Genomic DNA, 27,834 nt, shown 5'->3' on the forward strand with positions numbered 1-27,834 from the left:
ATATATATATATATTCAGAATAAGATTGAGAATAAGATTATTTTAACATATTAAAATACGTACTAATTTACTGAATAAATGGTAATACTTTACAATAAGGTTTCATTAGTTAACTACTTTAGTTGACATGAACTAAGAAAGAACAATACTTCTACAGCATTTATTAATCTTAGTTAATGTTCATTTCAACATTTACTAATACATTATGGAAATCAAATGTTTTATTAATATTAGTTAATGCACTGTGAACTAACATGAACAAACTATGAACAGCTGTATTTTTATTAACTAACATTAACAAACATTGTAACAAATGTATTTCTCATCGTTAGTTCATGTTAGTTAAAACATTAACCAATGTTAACAAATGAACCTTATTGTAAAGTGTTACCGAATAGATTATTAATTTCTAACATGTTCACACATATGCTTTTGTATGTTGGTTAAATATGTATACACAAACAAAGATTTTCAGCGGTGTTCTTCTGAGAAATGTTGATGTTGTGTTTGTTTTGTTGGGCTGCAGTGACGGCCCACCCTCAACAGAGCACTGCATGACTCAAAAAGCCCTTTGTTTTTCGCCTGTTGTTCTAAGCAGCGAAATGCAAAGCGGAGTACAGACACCATTATGGCACTTTATCAGATGTTGTGGAAAATAACTTCACTTTGGCAAGAGAGAAATATTAATTAATAATCTGGTATTTATTTAAATGCACTCCAACAATAACACACTGGTGTATAAACAAAGATTGCAGCCAACTCTAGACATTCTGCACAACTATACAAGTAGACATGGCTTGGTTAAAAATTTGCTCTCCACACCAAAACTTTTCTATGGCGTCTGTAAAAAGGTCTTCTAAGGACACTTGGATCTTAATTGTGATCAGAAGCACATAGTGGTTGTCTGAGTGAGACATAATACAGTGTTTGGCTTAGCACGTTACATTTTAGAGTTGATTTCTCTCAGCTGTCATCTTCTCTCAGATACTGTAGTCATCAAATAAATAATAAACTGTTTTATTTACACAGGAGATGACACGTTTACTATCCAGCACAATGGCAATGGGAAATGCCTCCTTGTTGAAAATGAAGCTTTGAAGTTGGGAGATTGTTCGTTAGTCCCGGCTGTGTCGTGGAAGTGGGGTTCGGCCCACAGGCTGTTCCACGTGGAATCGTCTAAGTGTTTGGGTCTTGAGGTGCGCTCCAAAACCGTGACCCTGTTCAGCTGCGACTCCACAGAGATTCTGCGGTGGAAGTGCTATGAGGACGTCATCTACACAGAATACCAAATGAAACTCAGCGCCGGGCCTAACGACTCTGTAACCGCCAAGAGGGACGGACAGGACACTTGGAAAAGTGGAGGGAGCTCGGATAACATCTGTCAGCGGCCGTATCAAAGTATGAAACTACCACTTTTGTATATGGGTCAGTGACGTGATGGGTCATTTTTTTGTCCAAAGGCCTTAATAATAATTAAAAACAAAGATATGACATCCAAAGTATGTAAGGTAGTACAACTAGATCTCTTTTATTGAATCCAAAAGGTTTTAATTATATTTTGCTACATATAAAGGTATTTTAAAGATTTTGAAGTGTCAAAAAGCCAATACAGCCATTTCATTTGTGATTAAAATATCTTAAAATGTAATAAATTTATATTTTTTTTTTATTCTGGCATGATTTTATATCATCATATATCAACATAGTGCAAAATGGTATTAAAATTATGTGTAGAAGTCATTGCTTTATGAGAAAGAATGTCCGGAAAATGAATTTCATTGATGTCATTCGGAGTAACCAAAATAAAGGGACCATTTTGGATCAAGTCATGCGTTCAATATCGTGACAGGATGTGACAACATTCAGACACATGCAAAGGACCACATGGTCATGAAGCAAAGTAACTAACTTTCTCTTAACTATTTGAAAAATTCATGTTTTTACTTGTTCATACGCATGTCCCGAAACATCAGGTCATTCAGTACAACCGCTATAAAACATGGGAAATGTTGTAATATTTTAAAAACTTGTACTAAATATAAAATGTTTGATTGTCCTTTTGCTAGTTAGCTAGATATGAGCCTGTTAGCATTGTTTGAAAATATCGCCATTCGGTATAAACAAAAGTGTCATTTGGTAAAACCGAAATGGTTGTAGCTGAATGGTTGTAGGTTTAAACCCCAGAAAAGGTGATGCATTAACCATAAAGGGTTATCCAGGGTGATTGAACTTATAAGTCACTTTAGAAAAAGTGACACACAAAAGCACTTTTATGATCTTGCAAGCTCTAATCTGATTGACTCCACAATTTATTGGATTGAAGGCATACATTTTTTTCTTTCCTGAAAACAAAGTTGTGCTTACAGAATGAGGTTGACACAACGAGTAAGACTTTAAATGGTTATAATTATTATTATTTTTTTTTATTCAAAGGGGATTTTCTGTCACTACATTTATAGATACAGCAGCTACATGTGACAGAAACGTGTATGTGTTTGTTTTAGTGTGGTTTACTGTGTGTTGTGCAGTTTTGCAGCAAATGCATGGGTGGGCTGCTGTGGTTTAACTGTTGTTCAGATCATCCAGTTCATCTGTTTTCCGTTGCTCTGCCCTGCAGGAAGAGTCTTAGGTTTTGATCTGGATGTTTGCTTACTGGTTTAACCACTCTTGTTTCATGTGACTTTAGCAACAGTAATGAAGTTTATGGGAAACTCCACCTGCTCATACAGTTGCGATTGCTTAATATTTGGCAGTAAACAACAACTCTGAATCTGTCTGAATTTACTTTCTGTTTTTCATTTGACTAACATTTGTTGCTCCGTGCCCAGTGAATCCGCACATTCTCAGATAGAAAACATTTTGAAACCACAACAAAAAAATTATTTTTGAGAATTTGGTGTCACGTGCAACGTTCACAGCTGCAGAATGTGGTTGTCAGTTCTGCTAAATACGTTTCGGGTTTAACCTTCAAGTATGTTACTGTTTTTAAAATAAAATATGCACTACCATTCAATATTTATTTATTTTAAAGGCTCTTATGCTCAGAAAGGCTGCATTTATTTGATAGAAAATACAGTAAAACAGTAATATTGTGAAATATTACAATTTAAAGTGTAATCTGTTCCTGTGATAACAAAGCTGAATTTTCAGCATCATTACTCCAGTCTTCAGTGTCACATGATCCTTCAGAAATCATTCTAATATGCTCATTTAGTGCTTAAGAAAAATGTCTTATTATTATCAGTGTTACAAGCAGCTGCTTAATAATTTTGTGGATTTTTTTATCCAGGACTTCAGCATTTATTTGAAAGAAATCTTTTGTAACATTATAAACATCTTTACTGTCACTTTTGATCAATTTGATGCATCCTTGCTAAATAAAAGTGTTAATTTCTTAAAAAATATATATATATTTTTGAATGGTGGGTGTGTATATATATATTTTATTATTTTCTAGTGTTTCCTGAGGTTAACTTATAATGGTAGTATGATTTTTGCGTCAAAAATTGTCATAATATAGAAAATAAAAGGCTATTTTTCTACCCTGATTTTATCCCTCTGGTCGGGACGCTCTGTTTGAAGAGGCGTGCCTGCTGTGAGCCATCTTACTGTTTGGTTTCTGCATAGACCTGCATTTGCCTGTCTCATTATTTACCTACTAGTATGTACCAGAAATCCACATCTCACAAGGAGGCTAAAGACCGCAGTTTCTAGCAGCAGTCGCTAGAGCGCCTCTTGAGATCGGGGAGTGAGGTTTACACGTACAGCTCTTACCGGCCTACGTCCGTTACAACAGACATACTGTATTCAAACCAAATGTCAAAATCTTGGCAAGTATCCTCGTAAACATAGTCAGTTATGTCTTAAGTGTACTTAAACAGTTGAGAAAGAAAACACATATTTATTAGTATATTAAATCCATGCATGATTTCTTAACGTGACAGCAGCCTAATATTCCTGCTGCTGTGTTTTTTTTTTGTTTGTTTGTTTTTTTATGTTAACCAAACTAACTTTTTGGGGGGAACTTTTTAAACAGTTTTTCTTTTTGTTTATTCTGGACACTTTTATCTTGTTACTCACTGACTTCATGGATGTATCCATAAAGGTCTCACAAGAGTTATGTTATATTTTTGTCTAGTTGTGGTCTTGTCATTGTAATTTCTCAGCCATAGTCTGTTATCTCCGCTCTGAAACTAAATTCACCCCATGTTTCTACCCTGAGGAGCATTTCATTTTATTTATGAGTCATTTATTCTTTTGAGGATGTGGCCAAGGGGAAATTTTGCCAGATTTAGAAGACTTCTGGGGACAGTTTGGTGAGTGAAGTATAGCTACATAAACTCGCAAACAGTATAAATTCCTGTTCCTCTGTCTCTCAGGAATGCACACAAGCGGGGGGAATTCTAACGGGGCACCCTGTGAGTTTCCCTTTCTCTACAATGGGACCTGGCACCACAACTGCCTGCCTGGCACCGACGACAGAACGCTGGATTGGTGCTCTACTACGGCAAACTATGATCTAGAGAAGAAGTGGGGAACTTGTCTGAAATACGGTATGGTTTACATCTGTCACAGCTACTGGGGTTTTTCCAGAGAGCAGCTGTAAAGGACAAAGTACATTTAAACATGTGACTCATTTTACAAAACACTGAGACATTGACTGTTGGATGCTGTTTTTTTTTTTTTGTTTGTTTTTTTTAATTCAATCCAGCACAATTACAACTGATGGAAACATTGGTATAATAAAAGGATGGACTTTTTTTAAATGAAAGTTATTTCATGTATTAATTTCTTAACACTGTGTGTAAAAACAAACTTTGGAGATAAGCAAACAAAAACATTACATAAATTAACCGTTTCCCCACAAACCTACCTAACCTTGGTTTTAAGAGGAAGATTTAAGCTGCCCTTTTCAGCAGGGAACAGACATTTACTGTTCTGTTCATGCAAAGCCACTGTAACTGTTTGTTGCATATTCCTTTAATACGGCTTTTCATGCTTTCTGAAGAAACATGAATAGTTGTCCAATACTTCTAAAGTCAGAGACAGAATGACAGAATCACATATGTGAGTGAGACAGACAAATAGATGTCTGTATAGTGAAAGAATTTGAAATAACCCCCCACCTGTTTTCTTTTATTTAGTGGAAGGATGTTCTACTTTATGGGAGGAAGGCCCAGTGAAAGGACGCTGCTATCAGGTCGTATCCACAGCGGTGGTGACTTGGCATGAGGCGCGGGATGCCTGTCGTAGTCAAGATGGAGATCTGCTCAGCGTGTCTAGCCCTCAAGAGCTTGAGTTCTGTAAGATTAAATCTCATTTTCACTTTGGTGTCATCTCTGTATCTGAACCTCCAATCTGCAGCTATAGTATTCTGTTACATATATATAGTACATTACTGTATATAGTACAACCACCCAGAACACCCTAGCAACTGCCTAGAAAATATCCAGAAAACCATAGCAACTGCATAGCAACAATGTAGCAACCACCTACAATACCCTAGTAGCTGCATAGCAACACCCTAGCAACCACCCAGAACACCCTAGCAACAGCATAGCAGCCTACAGTAACTAGTAGCAGCCTACACCCTAGTAACTGCCTAGCAATACCCTTGCATTCACCTAAAATATCCAAGCAACCGCTTAGCAGTTGTTTGTCTGTCCGTCCATCTGTCTGTCTACAGTATCCATCCATCCATCCATCCATCTACAGTATCTGTCCATCCATTTGCGGTATCTATTCATCCATTTACAGTATCCATCCATCCATCCGCAGTATCTATCCATCCATTTACTGTACCCATCCATCCATTTACAGTATCTATCCATCCATTTACAGTATCCATCCATCCATCTATCCATCCATCTACAGTATCTATCCATCCATTTACAGTATCCATCCATCCATCTATCCATCCATCTACAGTATCTATCCATCCATTTACAGTATCCATCATCCATCCATCCATCCATCCATTTACTGTACCCATCCATCCATCTACAGTATCTATCCATCCATTTACATTATCTATCCATCCATTTACAGTATCCATCCGTCCATCCATCCATCCATCCATCCATCCATCCATCCATCCATTATTTGTACTTTTATTTATTGTTCATTCTCTATCTCTGTCCCTGCAGTTAAAAATCAGAAAGACTTGCCAAGCAAGCTGTGGATCGGCTTGAACCATCTGGACTGGATGCAGGGTTGGCAGTGGTCAGATGGATCAGCTTTATCTTTTGCCCCTTGGGAAACAGGTGATTTCAAGCATACAGTATATAATAACAAATGTTATTGTAAATCATTGTTTTTATTTTTATGTTTTAAATTTCAACGAAAAATTAATCATTTACTCAACCTGTGTTGTTCTGGCAAACTTCTGGGGGAGGTGAAATGTCGGACATAGTACATCAAACATTTTTTATTTGAAAGAACAAGGAAATCATGTTTTTCCTTTTACAACCTGCTGTGCCATCTTGTGTTGGGTTCAACAGTACATCTACATTGCATTTACAGCATGTCTGTTATTGAGTTTCACAGTGATTTAGGTTTAGCAGATCAAGGAGGATCCTTTCACTATCTTATCTTAGCACGAGCCGTTCAGCCACTGACAATGACATTTCTATCGCTGTTAATGTGCCAGTGTGTGTATGGGCATACAATGAGATTTGTTTTGCTGAATAACAAGCTAATGACTTGAATGGCGTCTTTATGCAGTAAACACAATCATAATCTGTCTCTGTCTCTGAGGACAGTGAAGACAGCTGTGATGATGTGGGCAGTTTGTCTCTCCTCACCCCATTTGTGTGTGTCAATGTAATGAACTATAAACACATTTTATGCAAATAATTTGCACGCATTGTTGGACAAGTTACTCCAATAATGTAATCTTAACCTTCACTAGATTGTAATGCTTTTTATTTGATGTTACTTGTCACTTTACTGATTAGTTAATTAATTTTTAAAACTCATCAAGCTCTTGTCCAATTCTTTCCAGATCACCAAATAGACACCAAATTGTCATTTCAGTTCTCAATGCAGTTGAGACCTTTTTATACCTCAAGGAATAGCTTACATTTTATTGCAATATTATTATTATTATTATTATTATATGCAAGCATTATTATTTCAGATTTTAAAAAATTCTTTCTGTTTGTCATTTGGCATATGTTTGTTAGAGATCCCAATAAGATCCCTTATGTCGGATGAGGACTGTGGGGTTCTGAAGGAGCCGCTGCATTTTGGCGCAGAGACGTGTGAAAATCGGCTTCCATTCATCTGCATGAAGAATAACAAAGACAATGAGAGTACAGGTCAGATACTCTCCTCTCGTATTATTTTTCTTCTTTTATTTCTCTGTTTGTCTACACAGTCTCCCTTCCTCTCGTTTCAGCAGTCAGGGAGGTGTATAAGCCCACATTGTGTAGAAATGGAGATTGGATTGGGTGGAAAGGATTCTGTTATAAACTCCACAGTACAACAGAGTCGAAATTGTCCCATCATGAAGCTCGGAATACGTGTGAGATGGATAAATCTCATCTTGCCAGCCTGCACAGTATAGAAGATATAGAAATGCTACACACAAACTTTCACGCAGGTAAACACGTCTCACTACACGCAGTTATCAACAACGTGTTAACTGAGAAAACAAGGCATGTGTAAAGTATTCTATCTATTCAAATCTATCTATCAAAATAATTGAAATTAATCTTAATATATTTGTCATACTGTTTATGTAGTTATCATGCAAAAGCACGTAAATAAGAAAAGAAAACTAAATAATATTTGTAAATTCTGCATTTTCTGTGGAAGGTATACATAGTAGAATACCGTATGCATATTAATGAAAATGAAACCATACCAAAGTAATCTTTATTTATCTGTAAACTCATCACAGATTTAATATTTCTCAAAATGCATGAAATATGCAAAAACTGAATATTCAATATTTAAATAATTTTTCTTAGTTAAGTTTCAAGATTTTGACCAGCAGGGCTGTGTAAAATACACAAAACATTTTATTTTATGTAATAAATATACTGAATAGATTTGTAAAAAATTTGCATTCACACAGTATATCATTAATTGTAATATTTATAAAATATTATACATTTTGTATAATCATAACATTCTAAAACTGCTTTTGTTTTATGTTATATCTGTCCAATTTGTATCATAAGCATTTGTACTGACTTTGTATGTGTGTGACAGATCTGAAGACAGAGGTATGGATTGGTCTTTGGGGTAATGGAACCACCTCTGTCTTTGAATGGATCGATGAAGTACCAGTGTCTTTCACATACTGGGCCAGAGCTCAACCTCCACCACTTCTACCAAATACCATAAACTGCGTGTATTATTCAGGAGAGGTGTGTGTGTGTTTCATCATGTCGGATTTGAATTAAGCAGTATCACATGAACAAGAGCGCTGTTGTAAATATTAGCACAGCTCTGATTTCTCTATGCATGTTTGTAGCATCATACATGGTCTGTGTCTGACTGTGAAAAGCCGAGGGCTTACATGTGTAAGGAAAAAGGGAGTGTGAATGAGAGCGCCCCAGAGGAAGGCTGCCCTCCAGATGGGGTGAGTGACAATTGCTGACTGATACATGACTGAGAAAGTCACTATTGAACAATTCACAGTAACTCCAGGGGAAACACATCAGTCATGTTTGTGCTTCATGTTGTTGTTATTGCCAACCATTTAGATTCCACATGTGAATCTGATTCAGATATTACTGTGTAAGCAGACATTTTCTTTTTCTACTCTCTAGAACTGGAAGAGACATGGAGATGCTTGCTATAAAGTAGACACTGAGCTTGTGTTCTATAAAAACAGCTGCCACATCACCATTAATAACAGGTATCGGCTGAGTTATTTGTAGTGCTTTCAAATCGATTAATCGGATCTAACACAAACATTTGTGTGTATATATATATATATATATATATATATATATATATATATATATATATATATATATATATAATATATGTTCTGGGTGATTGCCAATGTGTTGTTATGCAGTTTCTAGAGCTTTCTGGGTTCCAGTCTGTTCCCTTGCAGTTGCTAGGGTGTTTGTCAGTGTGTTACTATGCAGTTGCTAGGGTGTTCTGGGTGGTTGTCAGTGTGTTGCTATGCAGTTGCTAAGATGTTCTGGGTACTTGCCAATGTGTTGTTATGCAGTTTCTAGAGCTTTCTGGGTTCCAGTCTGTTCCCTTGCAGTTGCTAGGGTGTTTGTCAGTGTGTTGCTATGCAGTTGCTAAGGTGTTCTGGGTGGTTGCCAGTGTGTTGCTATGAAGTTGCTAAGATGTTCTGGGTGATTGACAATGTGTTGTTATGCAGTTTCTAGAGCTTTCTGGGTTCCAGTCTGTTCCCATGCAGTTGCTAGGGTGCTCTGGGTGGTTGCCAGTGTGTTACTATGCAGTTGCTAAGATGTTCTGGGTGATTGCCAGTGTGTTGTTATGCAGTTTCAAGAGCTTTCTGGGTTCCAGTCTGTTCCCATGCAGTTGCTAGGGTGTTCTGGGTGGTTGCCAATGTGTTGTTATGCAGTTTCAAGAGCTTTCTGGGTTCTAGTCTGTTCCCTTGCAGTTACTAGGGTGTTTGTCAGTGTGTTGCTATACAGTTGCTAGGGTGTTCTGGGTGATTGCCAATGTGTTGTTATGCAGTTTCTATAGCTTTCTGGGTTCCAGTCTGTTCCCATGCAGTTGCTAGGGTGCTCTGGGTGGTTGCCAGTGTGTTGCTATGCAGTTGCTAAGATGTTCTGGGTGATTGACAATGTGTTGTTATGCAGTTTCTAGAGCTTTCTGGGTTCCAGTCTGTTCCCATGCAGTTGCTAAGGTGTTCTGGGTGGTTGCCAGTGTGTTGCTATGCAGTTGCTAAGATGTTCTGGGTGATTGACAATGTGTTGTTATGCAGTTTCTAGAGCTTTCTGGGTTCCAGTCTGTTCCCATGCAGTTGCTAGGGTGTTCTGGATGATTGACAATGTGTTGTTATGCAGATTCAAGAGCTTTCTGGGTTCCAGTCTGTTCCCTTGCAGTTGCTAGGGTGTTTGTCAGTGTGTTGCTATGCAGTTGCTAAGGTGTTCTGGGTGTTTGTCAGTGTGTTGCTATGCAGTTGCTAAGATGTTCTGGGTGATTGCCAATGTGTTGTTATGCAGATTCTAGAGCTTTCTGGGTTCCAGTCTGTTCCCATGCAGTTGCTAGGGTGTTCTGGGTGGTTGCCAGTGTGTTGCTATGCAGTTGCTAAGATGTTCTGGGTGATTGCCAATGTGTTGTTATGCATCTTGTAGGGTTTTCTGGGTTGTTACCAATGTGTTGCTGTGCAGTTGCTAGGGTGTTCTGGGTGGTTGCCAGTGTGACTTATGTGCATTTTTAGAATTTATGCACATCTTGGCATTTCTATCCTGGTTTTTAATATGATATCCTAAAATGTGCATAAAAATAAGCTAGTGTGTTGCTATTTGATGTTCTAGAGGTTCTTGTTGCTCGATAGTTGCTTTCTTACCTAAGTGAAATAATATTCTGGTCTCTAGATATAACTGGTTATTTGAGTCATCTTTCAAGCAGCATGCATGATATGAAGCATCATTCATGGTTCAGTGCAGAATGAGTTACATGACATTAACACTTTGGGGTTTATTCAAATCTCTAACCCCAAGTATGGTAAATAATAATAGTTAGTTATCAATTAAACAAGAAAACTCATGTTTTTTCCAAATTTAGTAACATGAAGATGTATAATCCTCTCTCCAGATTTGAACAGGCCTTCATTAACAGTCTCCTGAAAGAGCATATCGGCAATGAAGTGTTATATTTCTGGACGGGGCTACAGGACACTAAAGGATCCAGGGAGTACCAGTGGATCAGTCAGGATGGGACAGCAGACCGGGTCACCTACACCAATTGGAAATGGCTAGAACCAGGTAATGCACATTATGGATTTGGCTGTGGTTGTTCAACATCCTAATACATTTTTTTTTTTTTCATCAGACAAGTGCATATTTCAATGGTTTTGCCAGGATTTATAGTTACTGTGCATGTTATTTTTCAGTGGGATACTGGAAAACAGTGTCATACTTCTTAAATGTCATAATTTAACTAATTCAATAGATTTTGCATTGAGTTTGAATGTGAATATTTGTTCCAGCTTTCCCCGGTGGCTGTGTGGTGATGTCTACTGGGAATCCTTTGGGCCAGTGGGTTGTTAAAAACTGCACTCTTTTCAAAGCTGGTAATATCTGTAAGAAACCCATAAAATCGATGGTCCATCCCACCCCAGATCCATTTGTGCCCAATCCCAATGCTTCCTGCGCTCCAGGATGGGTCTCAAAAGAAGGCCTAAACTACTGTTACAAGGTGTGTTAAGGTGATATTCATCTAAAACAGGGGATCCCAATTCCAGTCCACCCCCCCACCCCCCCAACTCTGCATAGTATGTATGACTTTTTTTAATCTAATAGTTGACTTGTAACTGTCATGTCTTACGTGAACAGCTGCATACAAACACTGCTTCAAATTGGAATCTCCCTTATGATGGCATAATACCCTTTTAAGTCCACTTCGCAGCACACTTACAGTCGAATGAAACCCACCCCTCAACTGAGCGTGTCAGATACAAAATATACTGCATAGCATACATAATGTGCAGAGCAGGGAGGCAAGAGGACTGGAATTTGGATCCCCTGATCTAAAACAATAGAAGTTAAATGAAGACGATGAAGACATTTGCTAGTTGGCTCTAACTGACATTTTTTTTTTAATGTGTTTTCCGGCTCTGCAGGTGTTTCATGAGGAACGTTTGACCCGGAAGCGCTCGTGGGAAGAGGCGGAGCGATTCTGTGAGGCGCTGGGCGGTCACCTGCCCAGCCTGACTGAGACTAAAGATATGCAAGCGTTACATTTAATCCTGAGAGACTCTATCAGGTACATATCGCACAGTTTTTCTGTTGACTCCCATTATCATACCCCCCCCCCCCCCCCCCCCCCCCACACGCACACACACACACACACACACACACACACACACACACACACACACACAAAACCAAACGCTGTGAAATTTATTGATTTGTATTTGCGCTGTTTGTTTCGCTTTACAGTGATAATCGTTTTTTCTGGGTGGGACTAAATCGCCGAAATCCAAATAACAACAACAACTGGGAGTGGAGTGATGGGCGTCCGGTGAGTCAATGTTATATGTTTCCTGAACAAAATAAAGACATAATTGTGTTGTGATCACAGCCATCATTTGCTCCTTTATTACTTTGTTTACTAAAGCTAATGTGGGTTCCACTTTATATTAGGTGGCCTTAACTACTATGTACTTACATCAAAAAATAAGTACAATGTACTTATTGGGTTCATATTGAATTGCAAAACACTTCTGCTGCTATTGAGGTGGGATACGGGTAAGGTTAGGGAAAGCTTTGGTGGTATGGGTAGGTTTAAGGGTAGGGGTAAGGTGTAAGGGAAGGTCAACAGTGTAATTATAAATGTAATTACAGAAATTAATTACAGATGTAATTGCATGCAGGTGTTTTTAAAATATAAATACAATGTAAAAACATGTATGTACACAATAAGTGCATTGTATCAAATGATTAATTTAAATGTAAGTACACAGTAGTTAAGGCCACTTAATATAAAGTGGGACGCTAATGTGTGTAATGTGTAGGTGTTTGTTAATTTGTTTCTGTTGCTTGGTAACAGGTCTCCATGATGATCTTTCCTGAGGAGTTCAATGAAGATGATGCCTATAACAGGGATTGTGTTGCCTTTAAGGTGTGGTAAACGTGACCCCTGAAAAATTACTCTTGCATTCTATGACCTCTGACCTTCCATAACATCATAATACTGTATTATAATGCAATATTAGCTCAAAGAAACTACACAAGAAATGCTATTCTGGCCTCATAATTTCCATACTAATAAATCACATAATTACAAGTTAAAACCTTTGCTTACTTGGTGGCTATACATTTTTCTGTTTTATAGTTCAATTAATTTATTTTACAATGTCTTAATTAATAAAATATGACAGATTTAATGTTATTTGACAAGCACACAACAGTAAAGTCAGATTTAATTTTTGTAGATTCATTTTGCTGTAAAACACTAAAATAACACGGTGCTGAAATCACGTAACATTAGTTAACTGCACATGAACTAACAATGAAAACTACTTCTGAAGCATTTATTATTGTACATTTCAACATTTACTAATACATTATTAAAATATTAAAAGTCGTATATGTTAATATTATTTAATGGACTTCAATTAACAATGAACACTTGTATTTTTATTAACTAATGTTAACAAAGATTAATAAATACTAACATTAACTAATGGGACCTTATTGTAATGTGTTACTAATAATGCAATAAACATTATCTAAACAACCTACAATGTTACATTAAACCCCATAATGTGCATAACTGAGCACAAAAATAATAAGGAACATAACTATTTAAATAAAATATAGTGAAATATAATGCATCACACAAACATTTACTTACAAAAACCATAATGCTCACAATATTTTAATGTAAAAGTTAAAATAGTGATATTAGGTTATCTAATTTTTGCTTATATAACTTACATTGAGCTAATGAGCAGGCTTTTACTGTAGAAATGTATTCTTTTTTCATTAAAATGACTGATATTATTGCATAACTATGTGATTCAAAGATGACATGAAAACAAGATTATAGTTACTGAATATGTGAGGTTGATGTTTTGGTTTCATTGCGATGTGTAAATGCTGAGGAGGGGGCAGTAATTGACACAAAACTGTCTATCACCATTGGCAAACAATAGCCAATCAATGATTAGAAATCTAGAATAGTCACAGCATGACCTACATATGGCCTCCGCCTTCTGTTTGGCAGTAGAGAGAGAATCAGATCGATAGATTGTCATCAAACAAGATTCAAATACTCAAAAAAACATATCAGAGACATCAACCTAACAATAATAACAACAAGAAAACATGGACAGTAGATGTTACACTGTAGAAATTTAATTTGAAGGCCATTTTGAATTCAGACAGCTTGTGATAATTATTACTTTGTGTTTTTGTGTTATATCTTCAGACTTTGAAAGGAACCTACAGGCCGTTTCTCTACCTCCTCTTTCATAATGTTCTTCCACAGTCTTTTTATCCCAGCACCTTTCACTGTGACGCCAAACTGGAATGGGTGTGTCAGATTCCACGAGGTAAACAACACCCAACCATTTTTAAAATCAGTTCCTGGCAAAGTTTCTAAATTGTTAATACTTTTAGTTCATACATTGGTTATATAGATTCTATATTTGCTTTGCAAACAAAACATTTGTAATCTAACATGCAATTAAATGAGTTTAAAAAGTTCAGTCCCCTTCATTGTAATTGTATGTACTGTCAAAGTATGACAAATATGTTCAGAATTTATCCCTTTATGTTCTAAGAAAAAGATAACAGCATACAGGTTTGGAACAGCATGTGGCAAATTTACATATTTTTAACAAAAACATATTGTGATTTCATGGTGTTTCAATCATTCTTTAGGTCAAACACCGAAAACACCAGAGTGGTACAACCCAGGTAGAGCATTCTTTTCAAATGCCCAATTTTTTGTTTATTATGTCATTTTTGTGTGTGGAAATTAGTGACGTATTTTGTGTTTTACTACTAACAGATGGGCACCATAACACATCAGTGTTTATAGATGGCCAGGAGTTCTGGTTTGTAACAGAGCCAAAGTTGTCCTTTGATGAGGCCATGTTGTACTGCAGCAGCAACAACAGCAAACTCGCTACACCCGCCAGCTTTAATGCGGCCCGCCAAATTCAGGATCAACTTCCTCAGGTACAGTACCAGAGGGCGCAGAAGTTTGAATTACAGGGGAGTTTGGGTGGTCTGACCTCTTAAAGGGTTTGTTCACCCAAAAATGAAAATTCTGTCATTAATTACTCACCCTCATGTCGTTCCACACCTGTAAGACCTTCGTTCATCTTCGGAACACAAATTAAGATATTTTTGATAAAATCTGATGGCTCAGTGAGGCCTGCATTGCAAGCAAGACAATTAACACTTTCAATGCCCAGAAAGCTACTAAAGACATATTTAAAACAGTTCATGTGACTATGGTGGTTCAACCTTAATGTTATGAAGTGATGAGAATAGTTTTTGTGCGCCAAAAAAAAACAAATAATGTCAAAACAAATCAAAACACCGCTTTATGAAGCTTCGAAGCTTTACGAAGCTTCGAAGCTTTACGAATCTTTTGTTTCGAATCAGTGGTTTGGAGCGTGTATCAAACTGCCAAAGTCACGTGATTTCAGTAAACGAGGCTTCGTTACATCATAAATGTTTCGAAATTTCAATGGTTTACCACTGGGGGGCGTGACTTTGGCAGTTTGATACATGCTCCAAACCGTTTTTTTGGCAAAAAGTATTCTTGTCGCTTCATAACATTAAGTTTGAACCACCATAGTCACATGAAATAATAATAATAAAATCATTTTTGGGTGAACTAACCCTTTAATCACAAATTTGCAAAACTAAATTGAGCTTTCCATTGCCAATTAAACTCATGTGGAGGTTGCGTTCATATCTATTGCAACACATATGGGTGCATTTATTATTATTGGGCAATAGAAAAAAAGTATCACTTAGTTTCTTTTTTAAATGTTCTGCTGGCAGTATTGTAAGAAACAACCCTATACTCATAAATGTACAGTGTTTGATCCACAACACAAGTAGAGATATGAGTGAGTATGTGATTGTTCATATCAGCCAGTAATGAATCTAATTTTAATGATCTGCTGTAGCATTCAGGAAAAGACCTTGTGAAGTGGTGGGCAGACCTTCGTTACCCTGGTCCTCATGTTCCCTTTATGTAAGTTCTGGTTTATCATACCTTATCTAAACCACAATTTTATTTATCACTTGTTGTCTTTCTATAGAGAGCCTTTAACTGGAATTTGTAGATGTACAGATGTGGTTAGGGTTAGGGGATAGAATACAGTTTGTACAGTATAAAAAAAAAACAAATTATGGAAAGTCCCTATAAAACATGGAAACCCAACGTGTATGTGTGTGTGTGTGTGTGTGTTTCCAGGTTCACCCCCATGCACTACTATCATTCAGCGTTCCTGGGCAGGTGCCCTTCTATCACTGCTATTCATATTGAAGCTGGTATGATTTCAACATCTTGCAGAATTTATCTTGGAGCAGCTTGACATGTTTTTCATTTGAAGATGTTTCATGGCTCATTTGAATGACTCTCCTAGTTGTAGCACAATGGAAATTCCTGTGAATGTCGTAAGACCCATGAATCACTTCTAGCTTAGTCAGGCCATTTTTTATTATTTTTTTTTTTTAAATTGGCCTTGTGACATTTTCACTGATCCTGAGGCAGAAATGAAAAATGTTGACTAAATGTCAGTATAAATTTTATAAAACATTAAGACTTTTAAACAGTTTAATCTCTTTGCTGCCTCAGTATATCTAACTATTTTCTTTGCTTTGCAAGGACATGATGCTTATAAGAGTTTTTTTGTAGCAGTTAGTGTAAAGACATTTACCCTAATATGTACTGTAATAAAATAGTTAAATTGGTCTTTGCTGTTTTTAACATCACTCCATTTTACTCTAAATATTTAAATTTGATTTATTTTCCTGTAGCTCAAACAATAGAGCATAGAGCTAGCCACACCAAGGTCATGGGTTCGATTCCCAAGGAAAGCAAGAAATTATAAAATGTTAATGTCTACCTTGAATGCAATATGGATAAAAGCGTCTGAAAAATGCGTAAATCTGATTTAAATAAATAATATTTATTATAATAATAATTTTTCTTCCAGACACACTACCTAAAAATGACCCCTCCCAAATGTTATTATTACTATTACATAATTATAAGGTCCATTTTGTACAAGAAAAGCCAATAAAGCATTTTAATTGCTTAAATAATAGAGGATAAGAAAGACAAATTTATTTTTAAAAGATAAAATGTTCTAAAAATTTAATAATTTGGAATAATACCTCTCTGAACTGACAGCAACCATTATGATTTATGAAGCAACTCAGATGATCCTCTTTAATCTTTTTTTTTTTCCCTCTGTAGGTTTCAGCAGAAGCTGTAATGAAAGACAGCCATTTGTGTGTGAGACCCTGAATGTCACCTCTGCAGAGAAAGGAACCCCAGAACCGCACACAAACGGCAGCCCATGTGAGAGCATTTCCCAGCACTTCAAAGACAAGGTCTGACATGCACACATAGCCAATCACATTCCTTGAAATCTGAACGTGTGTTTTTAATGACATCATTGTATATGTGTATTGCAGTGCTACTGGCCTTTATCTCAGCCTTATTTCAGAAACTTCAAAGAAGCCAATGAGCTCTGCCAAACACTGAAAGGCACGTTGGTCACCATATCGGACCAAGTCGAACAGGGTTTGTTTGGTTTTATATAGCATTAAAATCCACCGAAAACCTATTTAAATATAAAACACATATTTAACACAGTTAACAACTTTCCATCCTGTGGATTTTCCCTCCATCTAGATTTCATCACTACAATGTTACCTGAATTACCTGAGCAACCTCCGAAGGTCTGGATTGGTCTGAAGTTCAAGCTTCATGACACTCAGTGGGTGGATAACTCGCCAGTTGCTTATCTGAACTTCAATCCTCTCCTGCATGGCCAGTTGCGACCCGTATACATCAATGCAAGTCTCCATCTGCTTTGAAAGTTTTCTTGCAAATTATATTGTTGACCCCAAAGAACTAGAGGAAATCAGGGTTTTCTTTTTTCATTGTCTATGTTCAGCATTTGTGGCATGTGGTGGATTATACAGAGAATAGTTTTGTTTCTCATTTTATAAAAATGGGAAATAACACATTTACAATGAAAGCCTAGCTTCTTCTTTTAAAGCGATTGTTTACCCAAAAATTAAAGCCTCAGAAATGAATACTTTTATTCAGCAAGGATGCATTATATTGATCAAAAAAGATTTCTGTTTTAAATTTTAAAATATTAGAAATAGAAATATTTCTGAAGGATCATGTGACACTGAAGACTGGAGTAATCATGCTGAAAATTCAGCTTTACCATCCCAGGAATAAATTACATTTTAATGTATATTACAATAGAAAATGGTAATAATATTAATCATTTTATTGTATTTTTGATCAAATAAATGCAGCCTTGACTTATTTCAAAAACATTAAAAAAAAAACTATACAGACCCTAATCTTTTGAATGGTACCATAAAAACACCATGATATTTATCCATCCAACTCGTAATGGTCTTCTGAAGTCATACAATAACTTGAAAACGGACATGCGAGAACATTTTTGTCATTTTTGAAGCTTGACAGCCTCAGTCCCTTCACTTTCGTTGTATGGAAAAGAGCATCATGAACATTCCCCAAAACATCTCTTTATTTGCTTAATGGAAGAACTCATATGTGTCATACAAGTTTTCATTTTTATGTGAACTAGTCACTCTAATGCAAAATGAAAAGTGGAGGAACACATTTTTTTTATTCATCTCCCATACGGCATGTCATGTACACTACCAGTCAAAAGTTTGAAAACATTACTATTTTTAATGTTTTTGAACGAAGTCTCTTATGCTCATTAAGGCTGCATTTATTTCATAATAAATACAGAAAAAACTATAATATTGTGAAATATTATTACAATTTAAAACTATGGTTTTTTATTTTAATATACTTTAAAATATAATTTATTTCTGTGATGCAAAGCTGAATTTTCAGCATCATTACTCCAGTCTTCAGTGTCACATGATCCTTCAGAAATCATTCTAATATGCTGATTTGATGCTCAGTTATTATCAATGTTGAAAACAGTTGTGTTGCTTAATATTTTTTTGGAACCTGTGATATTTTTTTCAGGATTCATTGATGAATAAAAGATTAAAAAGAACAGCATTTATTCAAAATATAAATCTTTTCTAACAATATAAATCTTTACTATCACTTTTTATCAATTTAACACATCCGTGCTGAATAAAAGTATTAATTTCTTTCAAAAAAAAGAAAGAAAAAAAATTACTGACCCCAAACTTTTGAACGGTAGTGTATATTGTTACAAAAGATTTCTATTTTAAATAAATGCTGTTATTTTTTTAACTTTATATTCATCAAAGAATCCTGAAAAAGTATCACAGGTTATAAAATAATATTAAGCAGCACAACTGTTTCCAACATTGATAATAAATCAGCACATTACAATGATTTCTGAAGGATCATGTGACACTGAAGACTGAGTAATGATGCTGACAATTCAGCTTTGCATCACAGAAATAAATTATATTTTAAAGTATATTAAAATAGAAAACCATAATTTTAAATTGTAATAATATTTCACAATATTATTGTTTTTTCTGTATTTATTATGAAATAAATGCAGCCTTAATGAGCATAAGAGACTTCGTTCAAGAACATTAAAAATAGTAATGTTTCCAAACTTTTGACTGGTAGTGTATTCAATTGGCTTGACGTTTAATATCATAAGCAAACATTCAATTTTGAATTTTACTTAAAAACATTTTGAGGTCATTGAGTAATCACGATACACTTATTCTGACGGTTTCTCCTTTTCCTCTTGAATTGCTTGGCAGACGTTTGAACAGGACTCCCTGGAGCTCTGTGCCTACATGTACAATGATGATCATTCTGACATGATTGGCACCTGGGACTACACCTCCTGCTCTGACCGGCAGAATGTCAGCATCTGCCAGCATTATGCAGGTATGAGCCACCAGCGATCGTCTCAGTCATCTCCATGTTATATGAAATAGCGTTCTGTTGATTAACACGTCAACTGACATTTTCCCCAGATAAACCAGAGGAACCTAAGCCTAAGGACAACTTCACGGTTCAAAATCATACATTTAAGGTGGTACAGCAGGACAATTTAACATGGACAGAGGCTCTTCAGTTGTGCCGGAGCAAGGATATGGACTTAGCCAGCATACCGAACACATATGTCCAAGCAGTGCTCACAGTGCAAGTTTCTCGAAGAGGACGGCCACTCTGGATTGGACTCTTTAGCGAAGACGTGAGTGAAAATCACACACCTGATGCTTTCTAAATCACTGACATACACTATCGTTCAAAAGTTTGGGGTCGGTATGTTTTTGTTTTTTAATGTTTTTGAAAGAAGTCTCTTCTGCTCACCAAAGCTGCATTTATTTGATCGGAAATTCAGTAAACATTAATATTGTGAAATATTATTATAATTTAAAATAACTGTTTTCTATTTCTATATATATTAAAATGTAATTTATTCCTGTGATGGCAAAGCTGAATTTTCAGCAGCCATTACTCCAGTCTTTAGTTACATGATCCTTCAGAAATCATTTGGACACAGTGTTTTTTTATTACTGTGTACATTTAAAGGGGTCCTTGATTATGATTTCACTTTTTTAACTTTAGTTAGTGTGTAATGTTGCTGTTTGAGCATAAACAACATCTGCAAAGTTACGACGCTCAAAGTTCAGTGCAAAGGGAGATATTTTCTTTTACAGAAATCTCTTTTTAAGGACTACAACAAATGTCTGGTAGGGACTACAATGAGCTTCTTCCTGGGTTGGTGACATCACAAACCCCAAAATTGACATAAACCCCGCCCCCGAGAACACACAACAAAGGGGGTGAAGGCATGTTGGGCTGCTTTAGTGAAGAGGAAGAGTTGTTGTATTGGAGTGTTGTTACTATGCCGTCATTTTATGCCGGACTGCTTCACAAACGAGGGTCAAATCAACACTGGATTTGCACAAAAGATTAACATGACGACACAGTCGATGAGTTGAATCAACTTCACAGCAACTACATAAATTTATCTACTAACCATTCAGAAACGTCCAGATGCAGTTGTAAAGTCTTCCTGAGTCTCTCTATCAGTGTCCGACTCCGGTGTGAACTATGTAAGGCTGAACACCGTTACTGACAATCCTCATTTTGGCTGCGTGAGATTCTCCAGCTTTATTGTTCTTGAGAAACCGAAGCACAAGCTGTTACAGCTCCGCCCTCTTCTGGAAAGCGGGCTGGGAGCAGCAGCTCATTTGCATTTAAAGGGACACACACAAAAACTGCGTGTTTTTGCTCACACCAAAATGAGGGCAAATGCAATTCAGACCGAATGCAATGATTGGACATTTTATGGTCCTCCACCTTCCACAGACGATATATATATAATATATATATATATATATATATATATATATATATATATATATTAATAAAGTACATTTAGACCGCTTAACTTAGTGATTGCTATCAGGATGTGAAGAGACTTTCACCCAGCATAACAAAGTGTTTCTGGATCAAATCACCTATCCTGCCTATAACTAAAAGAAAATCTTTCTGACTCAAAACTTTTTAACAATAGTGTATTACATACTGGAACAGTTCAATGTCATGAACATCCTTGTTTAATATTTTTTTATTTTTTTTAATTAAGGAAGGGGAGCACTACCACTGGACAGACCAGAGTCACATTGAGTTCAACCGCTGGTCTTCTGAAGCCACCAGAGGGCCCTGTGTGTATCTGGACACTGATGGTTTCTGGAAGGCCACCGAATGTGAAGAAGAGCTTTCAGGAGTGATCTGCCACATCCCACACAGTGAGGATCATTTATTCTAAAGATAATTCAGTTCATAATTGCTAACTGCTACCTTTTGTAACCTTATCTAATGATATTCAACTGCTTTTCATTATTTACACATACGTTTTGCTTTAAAATGCATTTTGCCGTAACAGATAAGACCGTCACTCCTGAAGTGGATTCGGTCACATGTCCCCACAAAAGCAATGGACAGAACTGGATCCGCTTTAAGAAAAACTGCTACACTTTACTGCTGGGGTCCTCCAGGTGGGGCAACAACAACATCAGTGACCAGCAGATCTGCAAGGCTCTTGGTATGGATGGTTCTTAATCATATTGGGGACTTATAATACTAGAAGAACTATTCTGCAAAACATCTTGTTCATGTTTCCTTTTCTGCTGTGTTTTCAAAGTTTTTTGGTATGCTGAAACAGCAACTCTAATCAGCCGTGGTCGAAGCTGTTGTAAAATGACTAAAAAACACAAATACCAATGTTTAATGATTTCTAATGAGCATTACCTGTCATATCTAAATTTCATGATGTTTTATGGTAATCTTGCCCGTATGTTTTAGCCGGGTATGGAGAAATCCTAACCATTCGTGATGAGACAGAGAATGATTTCATCATGCAGCAGTTGCAGCCGTTCAAAAGCTTGGTGGAGTTTGTGTGGCTGGGAATGAACAAGACAGGTAAGATGATCACTTCTTAAAGTTCACCCTAGTAAAAAAGGAATAAATTTAAAATACATTTATTTCGTACTAAGTATAGTTTAAATCTATAACATATTTGTTAACATTAAAATGTGTTTTAATGTTACTATTGATAAGGATTGTATGATCTTTGAATAAAATCTTTAAAGTCTTTAAAAGCAAGATATTATTTAAAGCGCACCTATAGTATGCTTGCAATAGTTCCAGTTCAGCACAATCAGATATACTTTAGTGTATCTTTAGCTGGACCTCAGCACTACTTCCGCACAGTTAAAGTACAAAATTACAATTTCAATTGAGCAGACTTTAAGTATACCAATTTAGTACACCAAAAGTACAGTTGCAAAGTATTTTCATTAAGTACATAATATGTAAATGTATTTGTAGTATAGTTGAAATAAATGTATTTCAAATACATTTTAGTATATTTATTTTTCACTAGGGCATTCTTGTCAGTTGTGTTATCTGAAATAGCCAATTATCAGACTAAATATTCACAATTTTTATACACTACACAACTTGTAAAATCTGAACTGATTTTAAAACACTAGACATGACACGTTTGCGGACTTTGTAAATGGTTAGAGATATAAATGGGCCATCATACACTACCAGACTTTCAAGTAATCCCAAACTCCTGCAGAAACATGCACCTTTTTGCTATAAAACATATTACAATTGAAAAATAATGTGTTCTAAATTTGGCTCAAAATATCAAACCTGTTTCATCTCCTCCGACTGGATGGAATCATAGTCCGAATCTAAAAAATCTGAGTTTGTGCCCATCATACACTACACAATTTTCTATGAAATCTGTCAAGTCTGACTTCCCAAAATCTGCAGACTGGCTCTGACTTTTGCTGACTAGCGTTGACTCCTCCAGACTGTTTACTGGGGCAAAAATCTGTCCAAAAAGTCATGCCAGCCTTTATGGGGAAAGATGGATTGAGTAAGAAAGTATCAAATAATATAGCTGTTAATTTTTGCCCTGTATGATGCCTTTAGATGAACAGCTGAAATGGCTAGATGGCAGCAATGTGCAGTTCTCCAATTGGAAATATGGTGAAAGACCAAACATCACAGAGCACTTCATGGCTGGCCTCAACATGATTGGAGAGTGGGAAATAATAACGAACCAACATAGGTTCAATGTCTTCAGACAGCGAAGTATTGTGGTGTGCAAGATTGAAAAAGGTAAAGCAACACCAATGAGTTTTCAGCTTGTTTTACCCTTTATATACAAGTATATTTTTCCTTATGAGTATATTTTTTATATTTATATTTACTTAAACTGCAAAATAATCAATTGACATGACACAGAAGTAATTAATCTATTATTCAACAATTAATAATGAAATATTTCAATAAATCTATTTTTATTATTAATATGCATGGCTTTTTTATGACCTTATATTAATTTAAAAAAAAACAACAATTTATAATAGAGAGCCAAATACTTTAATTTATTTATTATAAAGTGTATGTCACACTGCAGAATTATTTAAAGATCTCATAAAATCATAATTGGGAAGTTATTTTTTAAAATTTCAGAATTTTTTGATTATTCGAAAGTTCAAAGTAGTAGCCAATAGTAGTAATAGTAGCCAAAATTCTTGATGTTGCATATTATTTGTCAGCTTGCGAAAATATGTCTTTTACAGATCCCAAAGATGAATTCATGAAGGATGTGGTTGACGTTAATGCTCCGGATGGCATTAGTTACCGTCGAGTGGCCAAGAAAATGGACTGGTATCAGGCACTGCAAGAGTGTGGTAGCAACGGAGGCCATCTTGCCAGCATTAGTAACAAAACGACTAACGACAACATGGCACTGATCGCCAAAAGGGACGGCTTTTCACTGTGGATTGGCCTCTCCAAACAAGATGTATACAATTTTTGTGATAATAGCAACAATTGACAGCAATTAATAACTGAAAGCTTAATCTTTTGCTCTCAATTGCTATCGTTATGAATTTGTTTGGCTCTTTCTCTAGGTAAGCGGATGGCCCTATGAGTGGTCAGATGGGACCCCGGTAAAATTCAAACCAGATGGATTTGTGGATGACGGCCGTGATTCTGAGGAAAAGTGTGTGTTTGTTGACTCCAAAGGCACCTGGTCATCTGTTAACTGCCATGCAGCCCTAGAAGGGGCCATCTGCTACAACCACATCAGTGAGGGTAAGACAAGCACTCAATAACACAACACTGTTGTTGTTCTGAAAAGATCAGTCTGAAATTGGTTTCTCTTTTATTTATTTTTTTCCAGGAACTAGTGCACAACTCTCTTCTCAGTCCAGCAGCAGTTGTCCTAAGAGTGATAGTCAGACCTCTTGGGTCCTGTTTAAAGATCACTGTTATGCTTTCAACTCGTACAACTACTCTGTCTTTACCATGGAGAGTGCCAAGAATGTGTGTCAGAATCTGGGTGAGTGTACTTATTCTGAATTGCTGTGTCTTTAGCAGCTTTCATCTAGTGTCACATAAAATTTGCAGCCTTTTCTGGCTAAGTTAGACAGGAAGCGACAACACACATGTGAATGACCACAGTTTGTTTTGTTTTACATGCTATTTAGGGCCACATCTGAAATTCATGTTAGACCAACCAGTTAGTTTCAACCAGTGGTAGACAAAATCGTGTGCCCTTAAAAGTTGCAATTTCAGCCAGCTCTTGTCATTTTTCTGTGCAATAAGCATCAGATGGTGGGTAAACAGACTGGGTATTCCGTGGGCCTGCTGTCTGAGACTGAGACTAGCTTTCAGTGGCATTTTACATGGTTACTGTTATTTAGCCCAGTTTCTCAAATTCAAATCTCAATATAATCACTAAAAACTATCCAAAATCAACCTAGTGTCTAACAACATCTTGTATTTCTCCCATATAACCGGCAGATTCTTCATCCAAGCTGTTAACCATCAAGAGTAAAGAAGAGAATGATTTTGTCTCCAACTATATGATTAAGAACCCTTCCATCACCAGCCGAGTGTGGCTGGCACTCAACATTGATGACAAAGGTAAAATAATGATTGATCTACCTTCAAGCTCACCATGTCCTTATTTAAGGTCCCCCTGTAGTCAATAATTTTATCCCTTAAAACTCATCTTTGATCACCAAAATGACACATTTAAATGTTTCTTCCTGTGGAAAAAAAAATTCTTCATGCCTTTAAATAGCTTGAATGTAACTCTGCACCCTTGCATAATTTATTATACGTGGATCTATGAATATGCTAATTAGCCCTGCCTCCACTCACTTGCACGAGCTCAGAGATCCACTCAGTCAACTTACTGAGGTAAACGCTGCATAATGGTATTACTTTTTACAATGTCGGAGACATAACGGTACTTAATATATTTAGCCTTTTGCTTGACTACGTTATCAAACAGCTAATAATGTGTGGCTAATGTTACACAAACCATGTTCCCGTTTGCCATCTCAAAGACTGACAGCTGGCTTCTAAAAATCAGTATCCTTACAAATGCTTTGAAAAAACTCAGAACGTCAGTGGAGAAAGGCATATAGTTCATCATAACATCACAATATACATCATACACCCGCTATATTGCTAAATCTACCCGATTTTTCATATCAGCAGAAAAATATACTGGGATAACCTGGCGAGATTCCCCTGCTGCAGATCGGGCATAGTTATTGTTACACTAAAGCCCTCCAGCACATTGGCATGATTGGTTACAAGGTAGTTTGTTACGTAAGAAACACCGACGATTTCAAACTGCGTTTTTGAGAGAAAATACTGTTTTAAAGAGAAAATACTCAGCAATGGTGTTGACTTATGAATTTGCACATGGTTTGTCTTAAAGCATATTAAAAATGCCACATGGACATATAAACAACATTAAAAACTTGATTTTCACCACAGGGGGACTTTAAGACTTGAAGAGTTCTATATTGCAGCATGAATCATTAGTGTAAAAATAGAAATGTTTACAAATGAGAAGAGATAAGCTTTGTAGACTTATTTCAACTCTGTAAATCTTTGTTTCCTCTAAGGTAAGCCCACAAGTTGGCAGGACGGCAGTGCACTGGACTTCTCTAGCTGGGATGCAAAAAAAGGGCCACAATTATCACAGAAGACATCGCAGATCTGCGCAGTCATGGTCTCCAGCAACGGCATCTGGACCCAAGCCAGCTGCTCTGACAGCCGCAGCCGAATTGTCTGCAAAGCACCTGCCCGTGAGTCCTCAAAATTTCTCATCTTGAAATTGGCTCATAATATACATATAATCGATAATAATATGCAATAAATACAGAATAATAATATACAATAAAGTTAAAATAATATGTAAATAAATATAAAGTATATTAATAATATTGTTATTAATATAATTCATTAATATAATATACACAATAATATGCTGTAAGTATAATATACAATAAAGTTAATAAAATATATATATTTTTTTCCAAAGTTATTAGCAACATCGTTTTACTGGTCACAATTTTGACATCAATACCATGGGGAAGAATTGCCATATAGATATTTTTAATATTATCTCATAATTTGGTAGCAGGTATATTAGGCTGCTGTCACTTTAAGACCTGATGCACGGATCCATTATACTGTTAGGCGGTTGTTTCTTTCTCAACTGTTAATGGTCCCTTAAAACATAACTGACTGTGTTTACGTGAATACTCACTAAGACCGGCATTTTGACATTTTGAGTGTATTTGACTGTTTAAGCGCAAAAAGCAGCGAAAAAGAACTCAGTTTCGTACCAAGAGGTGGCTTTACGTGTGCACGCTTTGGGTGTGAGCACAAAATCTACAGAAATGAGTAAAATTATGCTTAATACGTGCAATCCCACTCCGAAAATCAAGCCCTGCAACACTACCAATATTCATCTGGAGCAAATGAAACAAGTGGGTGAGGGGAGGCGGGTTTGTGTGTCAACTCGCTGTCGCAAAGATGAGAGAGCGAGAAAGCGCGGCTAGTATCGTGCATCTATTCTGCAGAAAATTAGTATTTGAAGCGTTTCAGATGTTTCAGTATCGATATGTATCATAACGCTACATTGCACTTAGATTATTATTTTAGATGCCATTTTAATAGACATTTAAAAAAACATATATATTATATATAAAATTCAACCCGCCAAAGTGGCTAGTAGGAGTGACTGCGTTACACACCACTGCTGAATTCCACCCACATATACTATAATATAATATAATATAATATATATATATATATATATATATATATATATATATATATATATACTAGTGCTGTCAATCGATTAAAAAAATGAACTCGATTAATCACACAAGTTTTATACGTTTTTAATATATTTTATAATGTAATAATTTCACAGTTAATCTCCAAATTAAAACAACATAAAGAAAGACAGTATATTTTAAATACTTGTTTAATGGCATCTTTTTATGAATGAAGGCCAGTATCACTGATACTAATACTGCTGCTGATGTCTCGATGAAATTGATTTTTTCCCCAAACTATTATAGCCATTCAACA

The 27,834-nt window shown here is 36.2% G+C and overlaps 1 protein-coding gene across 2 annotated transcripts in view; it reads left to right on the top strand.

The window, feature by feature from the left end:
• The window catches only part of ly75 (lymphocyte antigen 75), a 32,036-nt gene that overhangs the window by 1,336 nt on the left and 2,866 nt on the right, over positions 1–27,834 (top strand). Inside the window, exons 2-34 of one of the 2 annotated variants that reach the window (XM_051912102.1) lie at positions 1,030–1,398; positions 4,380–4,553; positions 5,145–5,303; positions 6,147–6,263; positions 7,185–7,319; positions 7,400–7,603; positions 8,218–8,375; positions 8,483–8,590; positions 8,781–8,869; positions 10,762–10,931; positions 11,156–11,364; positions 11,789–11,931; positions 12,108–12,189; positions 12,718–12,789; positions 14,101–14,224; positions 14,556–14,591; positions 14,686–14,855; positions 15,821–15,888; positions 16,111–16,187; positions 17,119–17,255; positions 17,340–17,448; positions 17,560–17,723; positions 19,644–19,773; positions 19,863–20,083; positions 21,488–21,650; positions 21,788–21,946; positions 22,207–22,323; positions 23,350–23,538; positions 24,006–24,229; positions 24,339–24,522; positions 24,611–24,769; positions 25,234–25,356; positions 26,355–26,537. In XM_051912102.1, the coding sequence (XP_051768062.1) occupies positions 1,030–1,398; positions 4,380–4,553; positions 5,145–5,303; positions 6,147–6,263; positions 7,185–7,319; positions 7,400–7,603; positions 8,218–8,375; positions 8,483–8,590; positions 8,781–8,869; positions 10,762–10,931; positions 11,156–11,364; positions 11,789–11,931; positions 12,108–12,189; positions 12,718–12,789; positions 14,101–14,224; positions 14,556–14,591; positions 14,686–14,855; positions 15,821–15,888; positions 16,111–16,187; positions 17,119–17,255; positions 17,340–17,448; positions 17,560–17,723; positions 19,644–19,773; positions 19,863–20,083; positions 21,488–21,650; positions 21,788–21,946; positions 22,207–22,323; positions 23,350–23,538; positions 24,006–24,229; positions 24,339–24,522; positions 24,611–24,769; positions 25,234–25,356; positions 26,355–26,537 (4,926 nt within the window). The remainder of the gene's footprint in view (positions 1–1,029; positions 1,399–4,379; positions 4,554–5,144; positions 5,304–6,146; positions 6,264–7,184; positions 7,320–7,399; positions 7,604–8,217; positions 8,376–8,482; positions 8,591–8,780; positions 8,870–10,761; positions 10,932–11,155; positions 11,365–11,788; positions 11,932–12,107; positions 12,190–12,717; positions 12,790–14,100; positions 14,225–14,555; positions 14,592–14,685; positions 14,856–15,820; positions 15,889–16,110; positions 16,188–17,118; positions 17,256–17,339; positions 17,449–17,559; positions 17,724–19,643; positions 19,774–19,862; positions 20,084–21,487; positions 21,651–21,787; positions 21,947–22,206; positions 22,324–23,349; positions 23,539–24,005; positions 24,230–24,338; positions 24,523–24,610; positions 24,770–25,233; positions 25,357–26,354; positions 26,538–27,834) is intronic. The other variant, XM_051912103.1, reaches the window with a different exon arrangement.

The sequence above is a fragment of the Ctenopharyngodon idella genome, chromosome 11 (genome assembly GCF_019924925.1).
Source record: "Ctenopharyngodon idella isolate HZGC_01 chromosome 11, HZGC01, whole genome shotgun sequence".
In the NCBI taxonomy this organism is placed as follows: domain Eukaryota; kingdom Metazoa; phylum Chordata; class Actinopteri; order Cypriniformes; family Xenocyprididae; genus Ctenopharyngodon; species Ctenopharyngodon idella.